The 15,195-nt window shown below is 40.2% G+C and overlaps 2 protein-coding genes across 8 annotated transcripts in view; one reads left to right on the forward strand and one right to left on the reverse strand.

Moving 5' to 3' along the window:
• Positions 1-583: 583 nt before the first annotated feature.
• LOC114282181 (protein disulfide isomerase pTAC5, chloroplastic) lies at positions 584-4,173 on the forward strand. 4 transcript variants are annotated; one of them, XM_028224823.2, is made up of 6 exons: positions 584-1,297; positions 1,554-1,649; positions 1,830-1,967; positions 2,543-2,786; positions 3,646-3,683; positions 3,773-4,173. In XM_028224823.2, the coding sequence occupies exons 1-6, from the start codon at positions 737-739 to the stop codon at positions 3,866-3,868; spliced, it is 1,173 nt and encodes a 390-aa protein (XP_028080624.2). In that variant the 5' UTR covers positions 584-736; the 3' UTR covers positions 3,869-4,173. The 4 variants fall into 4 exon arrangements, with proteins under 4 accessions (XP_028080624.2, XP_028080625.2, XP_082731383.1 ...); XM_028224824.2 differs by having other exon boundaries at positions 2,597-2,786; XM_082875257.1 differs by lacking the exon at positions 1,554-1,649 and having other exon boundaries at positions 662-1,297; positions 2,597-2,786.
• A 2,154-nt stretch (positions 4,174-6,327) lies between these two features.
• LOC114296055 (glutathione-disulfide reductase) overlaps positions 6,328-15,195 on the reverse strand; it is a 32,122-nt gene continuing 23,254 nt past the window's right edge. For all 4 annotated transcript variants that reach the window (XM_082875258.1, XM_028240349.2, XM_028240350.2 and 1 more), the window contains 4 exons: positions 7,756-7,869; positions 7,432-7,531; positions 6,885-6,938; positions 6,328-6,605 (listed from right to left, as the gene is read on the reverse strand). In XM_082875258.1, the coding sequence (XP_082731384.1) occupies positions 6,519-6,605; positions 6,885-6,938; positions 7,432-7,531; positions 7,756-7,869 (355 nt within the window). In that variant the 3' untranslated portion in view covers positions 6,328-6,518. The remainder of the gene's footprint in view (positions 6,606-6,884; positions 6,939-7,431; positions 7,532-7,755; positions 7,870-15,195) is intronic.

Genomic DNA, 15,195 nt, shown 5'->3' on the forward strand with positions numbered 1-15,195 from the left:
CAGTAGAACAACATTGTAAAAATTTAATACTTTGACATTGTGGTGTTTTAAAAAGTTAGTAAAAAGTTGACTTTTTAGATTTTTGACTTTTTTGGCAAAAACTGGATTCTTTTTGACTAAAAAAAGTTAAAAAGCTGGCTTTTTACCAATGTTATCAAAATAACATGTGAAATTATAACTTTGATATTATCATTTAAACAATGACTTGTGGAGCTTTTTCTTAATTAATATTATTATATATAATTTTGAGTTTTTTAAAAAGTAAAAAAGATTTTTTCTCTCCATTTTTTTTTTTTTAGAATAGTGCTAGTGACCTACAAATTGAACCCCTAAATTTTTCTACAGTAATGTTGCAAGAAAGATAAGCCACACACAATTTTGAGTATGTAACAAATCAAAAATTGACATATATCACGTCACGTTATTATGGATCAAATAATGAATTTTTATTTTATTTTTATTTTTTTGAAAATCTTAAAAATTTTCCCTTTTTTTTATTATTATAACTCTTTTGTGAATAATACAAAGAAAAAATTGTTAATTTTTTATTGACTTTAAACTCTTCTCCAATTTAGCTAATCAGTAACGGCTCACTTTAGCTCAGCCCACTCGGCGTACTTTATCTTCCCGCCACCTATATATACCTATTGTGTGGTTTAAATTTCAACTGGGAAACACAAAAAATACCAGATAAAAAATCTTCAGTCTCACACCTGCAGCTTCTCTCTGTGCATCTATGTCTTCCTCCTCTCTACCTCTCAGTTTCAACCACCCTCTCTTCCCCAGACCTCAACCTCCTCCTCCAGACCTCAATCTCTCTCCATTCCCAATCTCCAAACCTTTCCCACATTCTCTCTCTAGGTCTCTCATTTGCTTCTCTCTCCCCCCCTCCAACAACTCCAATTACCAGCGAGAAGAGGCCCGGTGGCTCCGCGAGGAGCAGCGGTGGTTGCGGGAGGAGCAGCGGTGGCTCCGCCAGGAGTCTCTGTGGCACGCTGAGCGGGAATCCCTAATTCGTGAAATCTCTGCCCTAAAGCTCCGAATTCGGGAATTGGAGAGCCACCAGGGCGAATTCAAAGGGGTTTCGGTGTTGGAGGTGGTGAAAAAGGTTGCGGCGCTGTTGCAGGGAGTGAAGGAGGGGGAGGTGGGGAAGAATGTGAATTGGATTGCGGAGAGCGGGTCGAGTGCGGTGCCGATGGTGTTGGAGGTGGTGAAGGAAGTTATTGGAGAGGGGAAGGAGGTTAAGAGGACGACGTTGAGGAAGGGATCAGAAGACGAAGATGTTCGAGCGATTCAGGTCTGCTTACTTGCAATATCCATTTCTCTTCTATCAAATTAACATTAGTGTTTGATTGATTGAATATGCTTTCTATATGTATGTTTGTGCGCGTATATATATATGCTGCAAAAAATTATATGAATTTATTTAGTTTAACTAAGCATATAGCCCTTGAAAAAATGATACTTTGTAGCCAATCCCAAGTAGGACACAAAACTGACTTATGTTTGGTTTGATTTGGTTAAGTGGGCTTAACTTTCTATTGCTTTTAAAGGAAGCATTGCACAAATTAGGTTTTTATTCTGGTGAAGAAGATATGGAATATTCCAGTTTCTCAAGTGGGACGGAGCGTGCTGTAAAAACTTGGCAAGTAAGTTCTGGGTTTCATTCTACATGCAGTGAGCTCCCAAGAATCATCAGGATGAAGAATAATGTCGTCTTTTCTTTAATCAAACAGCCAATGTAAAGATGATCTGATCATCTAAATATTCCCTCTTTCTCTTAGACAACTATCTTTCCTTTACAGTCATCACATAACGTTGCTTGACAGGCCACATTAGGTGCCCCTGAAGATGGAATTATGACTGCTGAACTCCAAGAGAGGTTATATATCGAACAACAAATTGGGGGTTCTGTCTTGGCGGTGAATGCAGATCCAAAAGGGAATGACAGGACTGATCTTCCAAAGGTTTGTGCCCATTGCTTTTCTATGCGTTAGAGAATCTTACTTTTGAGGTGTTTTTGCTTTTGCCAGTGTCAAAATTCGACATACTCAGTCAGTTTGTTTTTCAATTTCACAACTACGCTCCATGTGGTGCCATTGTGAAGTTTACGTTATTTCATTGTGGGACATTTGAGTGCACACATAATCACCTCTTGTTTTTATAAAACTACCGTCTGCAAAGCGCATGAAGCAGCGTATAGCTCTAATGGTCTAACCCAACAAAACTAGATCAATTATACTAGTGATGATTTCTCTGCCTATATCTACAGTATCTAACAATGTGCAAGCTTTAAAAAGTAACTCAAAATGCATGCTTTTGGCTTTGAGAGGCTCATTATTTCAACTAATAGCTATGACGACACTCACTGATTCATCATGCAATGTGTTTTTACCCTCCTGGAGTGATTATATCCTGTGTTGATGGAGCTGATGAGGCTTGTTATTCATTGGAAACCCTGAATTTCCAATGCAAAATTGCTCAATTTTTTAAGTTATGTGGTTACAAAGTTCACGAGTATGTTGGTTCTGTTGTTATTTAGGAGGTTACAAATGGAGCTGTAGTTGCTTCTATAACGGAGATTTCAGAAATTCAGCGTACAGTTGTGGAAGAAGCTGTTACAGAAATTGAGGTATCTCATGAGCGAGTCTTTCTTCTTGGGGAGAACCGATGGGAAGACCCTTCTAGGCTTACTGGCAGGAACAAACAAGTTGGTGCTGACAAAAGCAAGGATTCCACAACAAGGTGCCTTTCTTGTCAAGGGGTGGGTCGTGTATTATGTGCAGGTACTTATCTCTTCCAATATGCTAATTACCCTGTTACATTTTTAGTTTCTTGCAATTCATCTATTGGTAGTTTTTGTTACCCATAGTTCTTTTTCCTCTTTCATTTCCACCTTATTATTGTTTGTGTTTTTGTATATGCTATGATATTAAGTGACTCAGGCCTTGTTTGGGATATTATAGTTTTAGTCTAAAAGTCAAAAAGTTACTAAAAAAATTAAAAAGCCTATAACCTATACAAAAAAGTCAAAGATTCTCTTTTCTCTCTACTTTTTACATATCTTTTTATAAAAAATCAAAAAGTCATTCCAAACATACTAATTTTTTTTTATCTTATGTTTTATCCAAAAAGCCAAAAAGTTATTAATATAGCTTGTTTCCAAACGAGGCCTCAGTCTATTAGTTATACATGTAAATAGTACCAATGTTGAATATGAGTTTACTCTTATTGGATTTAGAATGATCGATTAATGTGCTTTTAGCATTTCAGATATGCGAGAAGAGTGGTGAAAATAAACAAGAGATTTGTGGAAACATTGACCTTTAGAAATTCTTGAACCCATGTGTTGACCTATAAAATAATATTTAAAAATCTATAAGCCTTTTCCCTATTTTTCATCAATTAGAGGAAAAATGTCAACTTTCTTCTCTTTTCTCTCTCTTTTCTTTAGCATATGAAGAATGGAGTACTACCTTAATTTAGAAAAAACAGAGGATTTCCTAACAGTACCTTTCTTAAAAATAAAAATGGATATCTCCCACACATATAGGCTAGCTTGGTAGAAGTTTGGCTATACATCCATGGCCTCACAATAGTGCTTCGTTTGTCTTTAAGACCATCTGACATTAATGGCTCTTGCAGAATGTGACGGAACAGGTGAACCAAACATTGAACCACAGGTCAGAGGATGTTTACGTTTTTTCTTAATTTTCCTTTTCTAACTCTGCCATGCCATTATTTGAGATTTTGATCTTATGTTTGAGTGCAGTTTTTGGAATGGATAGACGATGGAGCAAAGTGCCCCTACTGTGACGGCCTTCGATTTACAATCTGCGATGTATGTGAAGGAAAAGCAATGGTTTAGGTACATGTACATATTCATGTATGTAGTTACAGTCATTTCTATTTACTTGTTACTGTATGTAATCACACAATAGTATTACACAGTGCGTATAGAAATTTGCCAATTGGGATAGAAAAGATTACAGAGTAATCACTGAGATTTTAGTTTGGGAGTTTTACGGAAGAAACATGGTTATTCAAGCTGTTATAACAGAGACTAGATCCCCTGTCCCCATTTCTTGTGCCCATTATCACTTATGTACCACACAATTAGATCTAGAGACAATTGTGTGATCACGACTCTGTAATTCAGAATTTTTTTTTAGACTTTGTTTGGAGCTTCATTGGCATGGGAAGAGGAAGAGCATGGAAACTGATTTTAGGTTTTTTTCTCCCCAACTAAAACTTAAGATTAAAAAAGACTATGAAATTGGAAAAGAGGGTGACTTTTTTCGACCAAATGCTTCTCACATACTTCCAATTTGTTTTTCGTTTCCTCATTTTACATGGTTACCAATTTTAAATTTGAGAAAATAGTTTTGAGTAGCCCATCTACATCTAGTTATATCCCAAAGTGAACAACATTATCAGCTGCTCAGCAAACAACTGACTCAAGCACTGATGTTTGTTTCTAGTTTTTTGAAAACACTATTCAAAAAATTTTACATTCTTATTTTTCGTATTTTTTTGTTTTTACTGAATTTTTTTTAATATTTTAAGCAGTTTTTTTAACTTTTAGACACACTTAAGCCTCGTTTGAGAACAGACTTTTTTAGTAACATTTTAACTTTTTGGCTAAAATGTGATGTAAAAAAAATTAGTATATTTCGGATGACTTTTTAACTTTTTACGAAAAAATGTGCAAAAAGTAGAGAGAATGAAATCTTTGACTTTTTGGTATGAATTGTTGACTTTTTGATTTTTTTAGTAACTTTTTGACTTTTTGGCTAAAAGGGGCATTTGCCAAACGATGCCTTAACATAAATACACTTAAAAAGTATATTTTTTCTAAAAAAAATCTTTAAAAAATTGGGGATTTGATGATGAACCCCTCACTGTCAAATTTGTCTTTTAAAAGGACATGAATTATATAGGTACTTTCAAAACCCCTTAATATTTTAAAACTTATTTCTTTTACTATATTATCCTCATATCTATCAATTCTCCTATTAAGTCATTCTCACAGTGTATTTCAGAGTAAACTTTACTCAATTATAGTAAAGTTTACTCTGATTCAGAGTTAAATTTACTCTGAATCAGAATTAAGTTTACTATGATTTAGAGTAAAATTTATTATGATTCAAAGTAAAATTTTATATCGTTAAGCAAATCAATATATTTTTAACCAGAGTAAAATTATATTCTGAATCAGAGTAAAGTTTACTATGATTCAAAATAAAATTTTGTATCGTTAAGCAAATCAACATGTTTTTAACCAGAGTAAAATTTCAGAATAAAATTTTATGTTGAATCATAGTAAACTTTACTCTGATTCAGAACAAAATTTAAACTTTATTGTTAATTTAAAACAGAGCATTAGCAAAAAAATGACAGATTACATATTATTATAGTAAACCAGAGTAAAATTTTACTGTCATTTAAACGGAGTATCAACAAATAAAACTTTGACATATATTATCAAAGCAATCTAAGTAAAATTAATCTAATAGTGATTAAACAAATTATTAAGAATCAAATAGTGATTGAACGAATATCTAACTCTAACTCTAACCCGAACAATGATTGAAATGTCAGAACTTGAACCCAAGCCATGCTATACAAGAACCACAAGCCCCTCACACTCATCAATCATCGGCAAGAAGTCAATCTCCCGCCCATTAGTGTCTTCGTGAAGAAGCAAACTAATGAAAAAATAATGTTTTAAATGGAACATATTTGAACCTGTTTAATACCTTAAAATCGATCACGAAATGCAAGAATTTCAAATAAATTGCTGTTAAACGAAAAAAGCAAAAATCGATCTTCGCCATCTCGAAGATTTCTCTATTATTTCTTACAAATCATTCCCGGTAACCGAATCATTGTCCAGAGTTTCATATGAGTTGTAGCATATAAAAAAAATGTATACTAGAAGAAGGGTAAAATAGCCCACAAAATTGTAGTCTTATTAGAATATGGACTTTATGCATTAAATACATTAACCAGAGGGACTTTATGCATTAAAGATTTAAAACTTGGACTTTTAGAAGGAAGTTGTTAGTGTGAAGGGCTTATGGCCAATTTTTCCTTAAAAAATTCACTAAATACCAAAAGTACAAAAAAAAAAAAAAAAAAAAAACGCAGAAATTCAGTATATTTTTCATATTTTTGTGTATTTATTAATTTTTTAAAATATTTTTTCACAAATATTTTACTTTGTAATACATTTAACTAAGATGCATCTAAAAAAGTTTTAAAAAAAATGCTTAAAATTTTAAAATATTCACTAAACAAAAAACACATGAAAAACAAAAAATTCAATTTTCAGAAAACTGAATTTAAAAAATTGAAACCAAACACAATTTTCATGACAGTATCAAATCTTTTATTACAGGGACCCATCTCAAATTCTCGTCTCCAATTTCCTATTTTCAGCTTAATATGAAACAAATTACCTGTCTAAGAATGCCTCTTCCAACTAATGGTTGAATTTTTCTATAAGCACTTCATATTTAAAGATTTGTCTTCGGTTTAGCAATACGCCTCGTTGCTGTGCGCAGAGTGACAAATTCCTCTGCAGCAGAAGGGTGTATTCCCACCTGTCACCCCAAAAAAAAAAAAAAAAAAAACACCTTTAATAACAGATATCAATGAAAGTTGAAACAATCAGAAGGTTAATAAAGCAACAATCTAGATAGGGCTAACAGTAAACAATCCCCGCAAAATATTCTTACAGGAATCTCTCCACAGCTCAACAAACATAAATTCAGATGCCAGACAAAAAACATGAGGGTAGCACAGGAACATTGGTCAGAATAAGTATGTGTTGTCAGATTTCAGTTTGTAGTGTAAGTTTTGAAGAGTGAATTCCAACTTACCGTGCTATCAAATTGTGCCTTGGTCGCTCCACACTTGAGTGCAACTGCAATGCCCTGTAAAGGATATTTCAGACAATATCAGAAGCTCTGCACATATAGACATCAACCAAAATATATAATTAAGCAGCACTCAGGCTCAGGCAATCCCCTTTATAGCACATAAAATAGCAAATAAACCAATTTCATCTGGTTCTAGATATTACCAGTGAACAGAACAGGTGGCAATTATAAAGCAAACTTTTTTATGGTTGTTAATGGATGCCATTCATTCAAGAGGACTGAAGCAAAGGAGTCACTTTCCCTTTTTTATTTTTATTTTTGGCAATGGAGGCAGTAGTGTGATGTTGTCACAGATTCTGCACGAAGGTATCATGGTGGAACTTTGATGGATTTCATTTTTGTAGTGCTGAAGTTCCCACCAATGCAATGATCCATTCAGGATCGCAACAAAATATGAATTATCCAGTTCCAAGTGACTGAAGAATTCAAACCTGTACGTAGCTGAAAGTTAAGAACTTAATGAAACATGATATAGAGACAATGATACCTGCATAATCTCTGGTGCATCTGGCCCACACATGGATGCTCCAATAACTTTATCCGTCTCAGAATCAACAACAAGCTTCATAACTGTCTTCTCTTGCCGTCTGTATACATAATAGCGTCAAATGGAATTCCACAGATAATCATGTTTTCTAGAAAAAATCCAATGACTTCAAAGTATTGAACCATTAGAATCGTCAAAAGACGAAATTCTAAATCCCTAGCCTTGCAAGCCATGGCATTACAACAAATTCCTACACCAAGCAGGTAATTTGTTTCCCTCTAAGCTTATAAAGTTGTCTCCTAAATTAGATGTCCAATCACATACCCTGAGACGGTGTTCTTCATAGGATTGAATGTCGATGTAAAAATCGAAATATCACCCTTTGCTTGCTCAATAGCCTCTTCTTCACTTAATCCAACAACACAAAGAGGTGGAATGCTGTAAAACAACAAAAAACACAAGACTTAGAAAATATGAAGAAGAAGAACTCCGAAAATATGAGGAAGAAGGAATATATTTCTGTTATATTCAAAATTTCTTATCTTACAAGACCAAATGACACTCCTTATATAGGAGATATTACAAACATCATCATAACCCATTATATGCCACTTACATATTATATATTACCACTATTTACCACTATCATATTATATACATGCCACTATCTACCACCAACACCACTATCATATTCTATACATGCCACTATCTACAACCAACACCACTATCATATTCTATACATACCACTATCTACCACCAACACCACTATCATATTCTATACATGCCACTATCTACCACCAACACCACTATCATATTATATGCATGAACACAATTTCCAGCACTCCCCCTCAAGCTGGTTTGAAGATATCTTCCATAGCCAGCTTGCTAGTCAGCTTATCAAATTGCTTCTTGTGTAGTCCCTTCGTTAGCACATCAGCTAATTGCTCACCTGTTGGAAGGTAGGTCATACAGATTATGCCAGCATTGATTTTCTCCTTGATGAAATGTTTATCCACTTCTATATGTTTTGTGCGATCATGTAGAACTGGATTATGAGCTATAGATATAGCTGCTTTGTTGTCACAATAGACCTTCATAGGTGTCGGGTGAGAAAGCTTTAATTCTTCAAGAATTCTTTTAATCCACATTACTTCACAGATTCCATGGGCAACAGCTCTGAACTCTGCTTCTGCACTACTTCTAGCTACCACATTCTGTTTTTTACTCCGCCATGTAACTAGGTTCCCACCTACAAAGGAGCAGTATCCGGATGTTGATCTCCTGTCTGTAACACTTCCTGCCCAGTCTGCATCTGTGTATACTTCAACTTGAAGATGTCCATGTTTCTTGAATAGTAAGCCTCTCCCTGAAGTTCCTTTCAAATATCTTAAGATCTTATAAACGGCCTCAAAATGCTCTGCCCCTGGTGAGTGCATGAACTGACTTACCATGCTGACTGCAAAGGCAATATCAGGCCGCGTATGAGACAAGTAAATCAATTTCCCTACAAGTCGCTGATATTGTTCTCTCTCTTTGACTTCTTCAGCCTTAGCAGCTTGTAACTTCAAGTTAGGCTCGATCGGAGTCTCCGCCATCTTACAACCAAGCATACCTGTTTCTCCAAGGAGATCAAGAACATATTTTCTCTGATTAACGAATATACCTTCCTTGGATCTTGCAAATTCCATTCCGAGGAAATACTTGAGGGCTCCCAGATCCTTAATGTGAAATTCTTTTGCGAGTTTCTCTTTGAGGGCTGCTAACTCTGCTTCATCATTACCAGTTAAAATGATGTCATCAACATAAACAATCAAAATTGCAATTTTACTGTTTTTTGAATGTTTATAAAATATTGTGTGATCTGCTTGACTCTGCGAGAAGCCACAACTGATAACTGCCTTCCCAAAGCGTTCAAACCACGCTCTTGGTGATTGTTTGAGTCCGTATAATGACTTGTTCAATCTGCATACTCTGTCACTTCCAAGTCTCTGCTCAAATCCCGGCGGTAGGCTCATGAACACCTCCTCTTCAAGATCACCATTGAGAAATGCATTTTTAATGTCAAGTTGATGTAGAGGCCAATCTGAATTTACTGCAAGAGATAACAGTACTCTGATGGAATTTATTTTAGCAACAGGAGTAAACGTCTCCTGATAGTCGATCCCATAAGTTTGAGTGAAGCCTTTAGCTACCAGTCTCGCCTTGTATCTCTCAACGCTTCCATCTGCGTTACATTTTATCGTAAACACCCATTTACACCCAACTGTTTTCTTGTCTTTGGGTAGATCAACTATCTCCCAAGTACCACTTCTCCTTAAAGCATTCATCTCCTCCATGACTGCTAATTTCCAATTCGGATCATCCAATGATTCCTGTATATTCCTTGGAACAAACAAGTGTGAAATCCTAGATGTGAAAGCTCTATGGTTTTTAGACAGTCTTTGATAGGAGAGGTAATTTGCAATAGGATGTTTAATGCAATTTCGGACACCTTTCCTAATTGCTATAGGTACATCAAGGTCGGAAATAGAAGGAATAGGATTACCTAAAATTTCGATGCCAGAACTCGGGTGGACATTCGGGTCATTAGGATGGACATTCGGGTCATTATTCCTCAGATGAAATCGTTTCCTAGTATAAACCTGAAGCTCAGGATTTAGATCATTTTGTAGTACTTCTCCCCCTAAACAAGAATCTTCTAACACGTTTCGCGTGTATGGCGAGGCTTGTTGCAAAAATCACACCAGACCCGTGGCTTATCATCAAACCTGCGCTGGTAATTTGCAGCCTTGTTGGCCGCAGCATCGCTAATTAAAGCAGAAATTTCAATTGATTCACCATTACCTTTTTTCTTAAGCATGACGCTCCTTCGGCTCTCTTCCCTTCTGACTTCGGCAAATACTTCGCCAATGGATGGGAGAGGAGGTCTGCCAATAATTCTTCCTCGCACTTCATCGAACTCAATGTTGAGGCCGGCAAGAAACTTGTAAATACGGCTGTCTTCCACAGTTTTCTTGTGGTGGTTGCAGTCGTCAACCGATTTCCATTCGTATGTGTTGAAGATGTCAAGATCCTGCCACAACCTTTTCAACGAATTGAAATATTTGGTGACAGAATCATCTCCTTGACGAATCTCTCCCAACTTCAAAGTTAATTCGAAAACTTGAGATTGATTTCCTAGGTCAGAATACATCTGACTAACATTATCCCACAATTCTTGTGCAGTAGTATAGCACATGTAATTAGAGCTTATATCCTCCTCCATGGAATTGACCAACCATGTCATAACCATGGAGTTTTCAGCGTCCCAATTGTCGAACAGCGGATCATTAACAGCAGGAGCCTTCTTGTCACCAGTGATGTAACCGATCTTTCCTTGCCCACGGATATACATCCGGACAGATTGTGACCAACGGAGAAAATTATCACCATTTAGGCGGATGGTGGTGATTTGGACAGAGTGAGAGTTGGACGTTTTCACCGGAATGGCAGCGGCAGGGGTTGAAGTGGTTCCGGACGTGACTTCCGACATGGCTATGACGGTTTTAGGGCTGCTGTGTTTTTTGTTGCTCTGATACCAACTTAGAAAATATGAAGAAGAAGAACTCCGAAAATATGAGGAAGAAGGAATATATTTCTGTTATATTCAAAATTTCTTATCTTACAAGACCAAATGACACTCCTTATATAGGAGATATTACAAACATCATCATAACCGATTATATGCCACTTACATATTATATATTACCACTATTTACCACTATCATATTATATACATGCCACTATCTACCACCAACACCACTATCATATTCTATACATGCCACTATCTACAACCAACACCACTATCATATTCTATACATACCACTATCTACCACCAACACCACTATCATATTCTATACATGCCACTATCTACCACCAACACCACTATCATATTATATGCATGAACACAATTTCCAGCAACAAGCTAATCTTATATCACAAGCAAATTTCAATAAAAAGATAAACAGAATTAGTTCATTAGAAAAATGAAACTACTGGAACAACTTATTTCTATCAAGCTCTGAATACAAATTGTACGGGGAGCAAATATTCGGGCAAGCCCGTACTCCTTTCTTCCGTGCTCCGTTTATGTCCGATCACCTGCGAGCAAGTAACGGTGAGCTACCCGGCGGTGTGTGGCCGGAAAAACCCTCCGACGGTCAAGTTAGCACACACCTTAGGATGGATAGAGAGAAGGGAGAGAGTGTTTGAGTGTAAGAATTCCTTACAGAGATTTTCGTGTGTCCCGTATGGGGGGCGCAGACATGCGTATATACCCTCTGCGCCCCATATCCACTCCCAGTCAGCTCTTGACACGTGGCTCCGCTATCCCATCTGTCAGCATAAACCATGCCAATCATCACCTAATCTCAACTGCCTGTCATCACAGCTGGAGCTCGGCAGCCGAGCTGCCCTATGCGTTGCTGCGCCGTGCCGTGCTTCATACCCAAGCACTTCCCTGGCAAAGTCCAAGGGGGGACCGGGCTAGGCGACATCTCGGCAAAGCCTAGCCCGAAGCACCCCGTGGTCAGCTTTCATGCCGGTCAAACGGTAACCTCGGCCGACCGCGCCTTTCCGGGCGCCGGTCACTCGGCTTGTCTGGCTTCGGCTAACCTCGGACCGAGCATCCTTGTCCGACCGAGCACTGCCTTACTGAGCTGCTTCTTTACGGTCTGGGGCGGGACGCACTCGGCCCAAGTTCTGCCCGGCCCAAGTTCTGGCAGCCCTTCTCTGGGCGAACAGTCGATCATCTCGGCCCAATGCACTGCTGGGCTCTCAACCTGCTCGGTCGCTACCTCGGCCCAACTCCAGATCATAAATCACCCTCTCAATTGCCCCCTAATTCCGTCCGCGAAAGCGTGACTGGGATTACTCACTTCGACCGAGATAACATTTCTCCGGTCTTCAAGACGCCGAACCTCGACCGGGCTAGTTAACATAATTGTCTGCAAACTTGCCCGGTTATATTCCTCGGCTGACATCCTCTTCGTCGAAAGTAGCTCGGTTGGCTCTTCGTATTTGCAACCCGTCGCTTCAGTCCTGTCGTAGCCATAAATGGGGACACGTGGCGGGCTGCCATTGGTCATCGGGCAGCCAACCTGTCGTTTTTGCCAGAATTTGAATTTGGGCGGTCTCCTTCGCCTATACATACATGCCCTTCTCAAACTCCAAATCTTCCTACTGCCACTTCAATATTCGACCTCAGAGCTCTTGCATCTTCATCCAGACTTGCTGCCATTCTTCGTGCTTGAAGGATTAGGTCCTGCCCTTCACTGGTAAGTCATTCCACCCTCACTTCGTTGCTATTTTCTTTCATATTGCACACATTAGGGCACAAAAACATAGCTATTAGGGCATAGGTCGTAGAATTCGCACCTAACCTCCCATTGTTCTTGGTGTTCTTCATCTTCATGAAAAACACTGAAAAACTGGGGTGAACCGGGCTCCTGGTCCTCTTTTGATCCAAAAAACCAGTCCAACCGAGCAAATAACAAGTTTGTCTCGACCCCAGCAAAAACCGAGATAACAAAAGGATTTGGTCGTTCAACCGGGCTAACATCTGGTCTGCTTGGGCGACCGGGCTCCTTAGATAAAATTAGACAACCGAGGTGGTTTGGTACTCTAAATGACCGAGCTAAAATCCAGCTCCTTTTGCGCGACCGCGCTAACACTTAACACTTGCCATCCTTTTCCTGCAGAGTCCAAGGGGACCACTGTCATTCCTGAGGTTCTCAGGACCGAGTAGCATCCAATAACCAGTGCCAAACCCCTCAGCCAGGATACACTAAGCCGGCCACAAATGGGGAAATTCCGCTTCCTAGTGGACACTCCGGCCGCGCTTGCTGCTTTCAGAGAGGATTACGGCATCCCGGCCGATGTTCATCTCGAACTGGCTGAAGAGGAGACCACACCTTGGGGCAGACTTGACCAATGCCCCTTCACCGTGCTCTCTATTGTCGAAGGGGGCCTCCGTTTCCCGCTCAACCCTCTTATAACCGAGTTCCTTCGCCGCACCGGGCTGGCACCCACACAAGTGTCAACCAATACCTATAGAATAATCAACGGCGTTCACGAATTGAACAATCGTCTAGGCACCAACTTGGGTCTCGCCGAGATATTGAGGCAATATACCATGGGCCACACCGGGGACGGTTTGGCTTATTACTTGAAGATCAGACCGGGCAAGGAAAAAATTGTGACCGGCACCCCGGATAAAGATCTTCACGACGATGATTTTTTCTGGGTGTCGGGCAATTACGAAACAGCCGAGGTCCCGGGCTGGTTTATAAACAAGGGCTTCGGTTATTCATGTAAGCCACTCAAACTTGCTCGGTTTGATTAACGTTCCACCTTGTAACTAACCGGTTTTCTTGTTTCCTTTGCAGCAATCCAAGCCTTGCAAGCCAACTATCAATTTCCCAACGTCGAAGCAATTCGGACCGTGCTTCGGTATCCTCGCCGGGATTGCAACGAATTACTTGGCTACACACCGACATACAGGTATTCTGCTCCGCGCCGGAGTAGAGTAACTGACTTCCTCCGCGCTCCTTCGCCGCCCCCAGATCCTTCCCTTCCTGACGTTCCCCTGATTCGCCTGACCGAGGAACAAGAAATGGCCAAGCGCAGCAGAATCAAGAACCTGCTCACCGCCACATCCGCCGAGGTGCCGAGCGTAGTAACTCGGTCGCTAGCCGCCGGTCAATCCAGTGGAGCTGTGGTCGCCCTTGCCACTCAATCCGCCGGGCAATCCAGCCGAGAACCCTCTGCTCGACGTGCCGGCAAAAGAGCTCGGGCAGACCCGTCCGCCGAGCTAGTCACCGAGCTTACCACCGAGCACCCAACAGACGCCCCCGACCCAGTGCCGGCCTGGCGCCCACATTTGAAGCACCGGGGTCAAGATATCCCGGCGACGGCTTCGATCAAGGCTGACAAAGAACATCTGCTCGCCTTCGATCTGTCCAAAGCGCTGCTACTACCGAGCGACGTGGTCGGCACTGACCACGTCCCCGACACTCGGTTGGTCAAATCGTCAGTGAAGTCTATGGCCAGGGTAAGTCGATGTTCCTTTGAAAATTTCCAAGTGTTTGCTCGGTTCCGTTTTTGCTCGGTCTCCTATCTAATCAACGTTGCTTTTGTTTTTGCAGGCCATTCAAAAACAACACCTGGTCTTGGAGCGTATCCACAGACTTAGGCAGAAAGCCAACGACACAGCCAGCCGAGTTGAAAGCCTTCAAGCCGAGCTCGGCCGGGCTAAGTCTTCTCTTGAGATGGCCAACTCCGACAATAACAGACTGCTCGGCCAGCTGGATGCAGCCGAGAAAAAACAAAATGAGCTCCAGACCGAGGTGGATACCCTGAAGAAGTCAAAGAAGAAAGCTTGCCGGGCTGCAAACACCGCCGGCTTTAATGAGGCCGAGGAGAGCTACAAGAAGCAAGTCTTTGCAACGCAAGACATCTACTTCAAAGCAGGCTGGAAGTCTGCCTACGAACACCTCGGCCAAGGCTCCGACACCGACGTATTTGCCAACCCTCCTCCAGCTTCGCTACCGGTCTACCTTGTGCCTTACGCAAACGACGTATTCAGCGCTCTGCAAGCGGAGGCCGAGGAAGGACTTGAAGATGGAGAGGATGACACAGATTCTGAGGCAGAGGAGGCCGAGGTGCAAGAGCAGCCCGGCAATGCTGAGCCCGGTGCCCAAGACGTCAGTCCTACCATCAACCTTG

This window comes from Camellia sinensis, chromosome 6, assembly GCF_055761805.1.
Source record: "Camellia sinensis isolate YWXY chromosome 6, ASM5576180v1, whole genome shotgun sequence".
Lineage (NCBI taxonomy): Eukaryota > Viridiplantae > Streptophyta > Magnoliopsida > Ericales > Theaceae > Camellia > Camellia sinensis.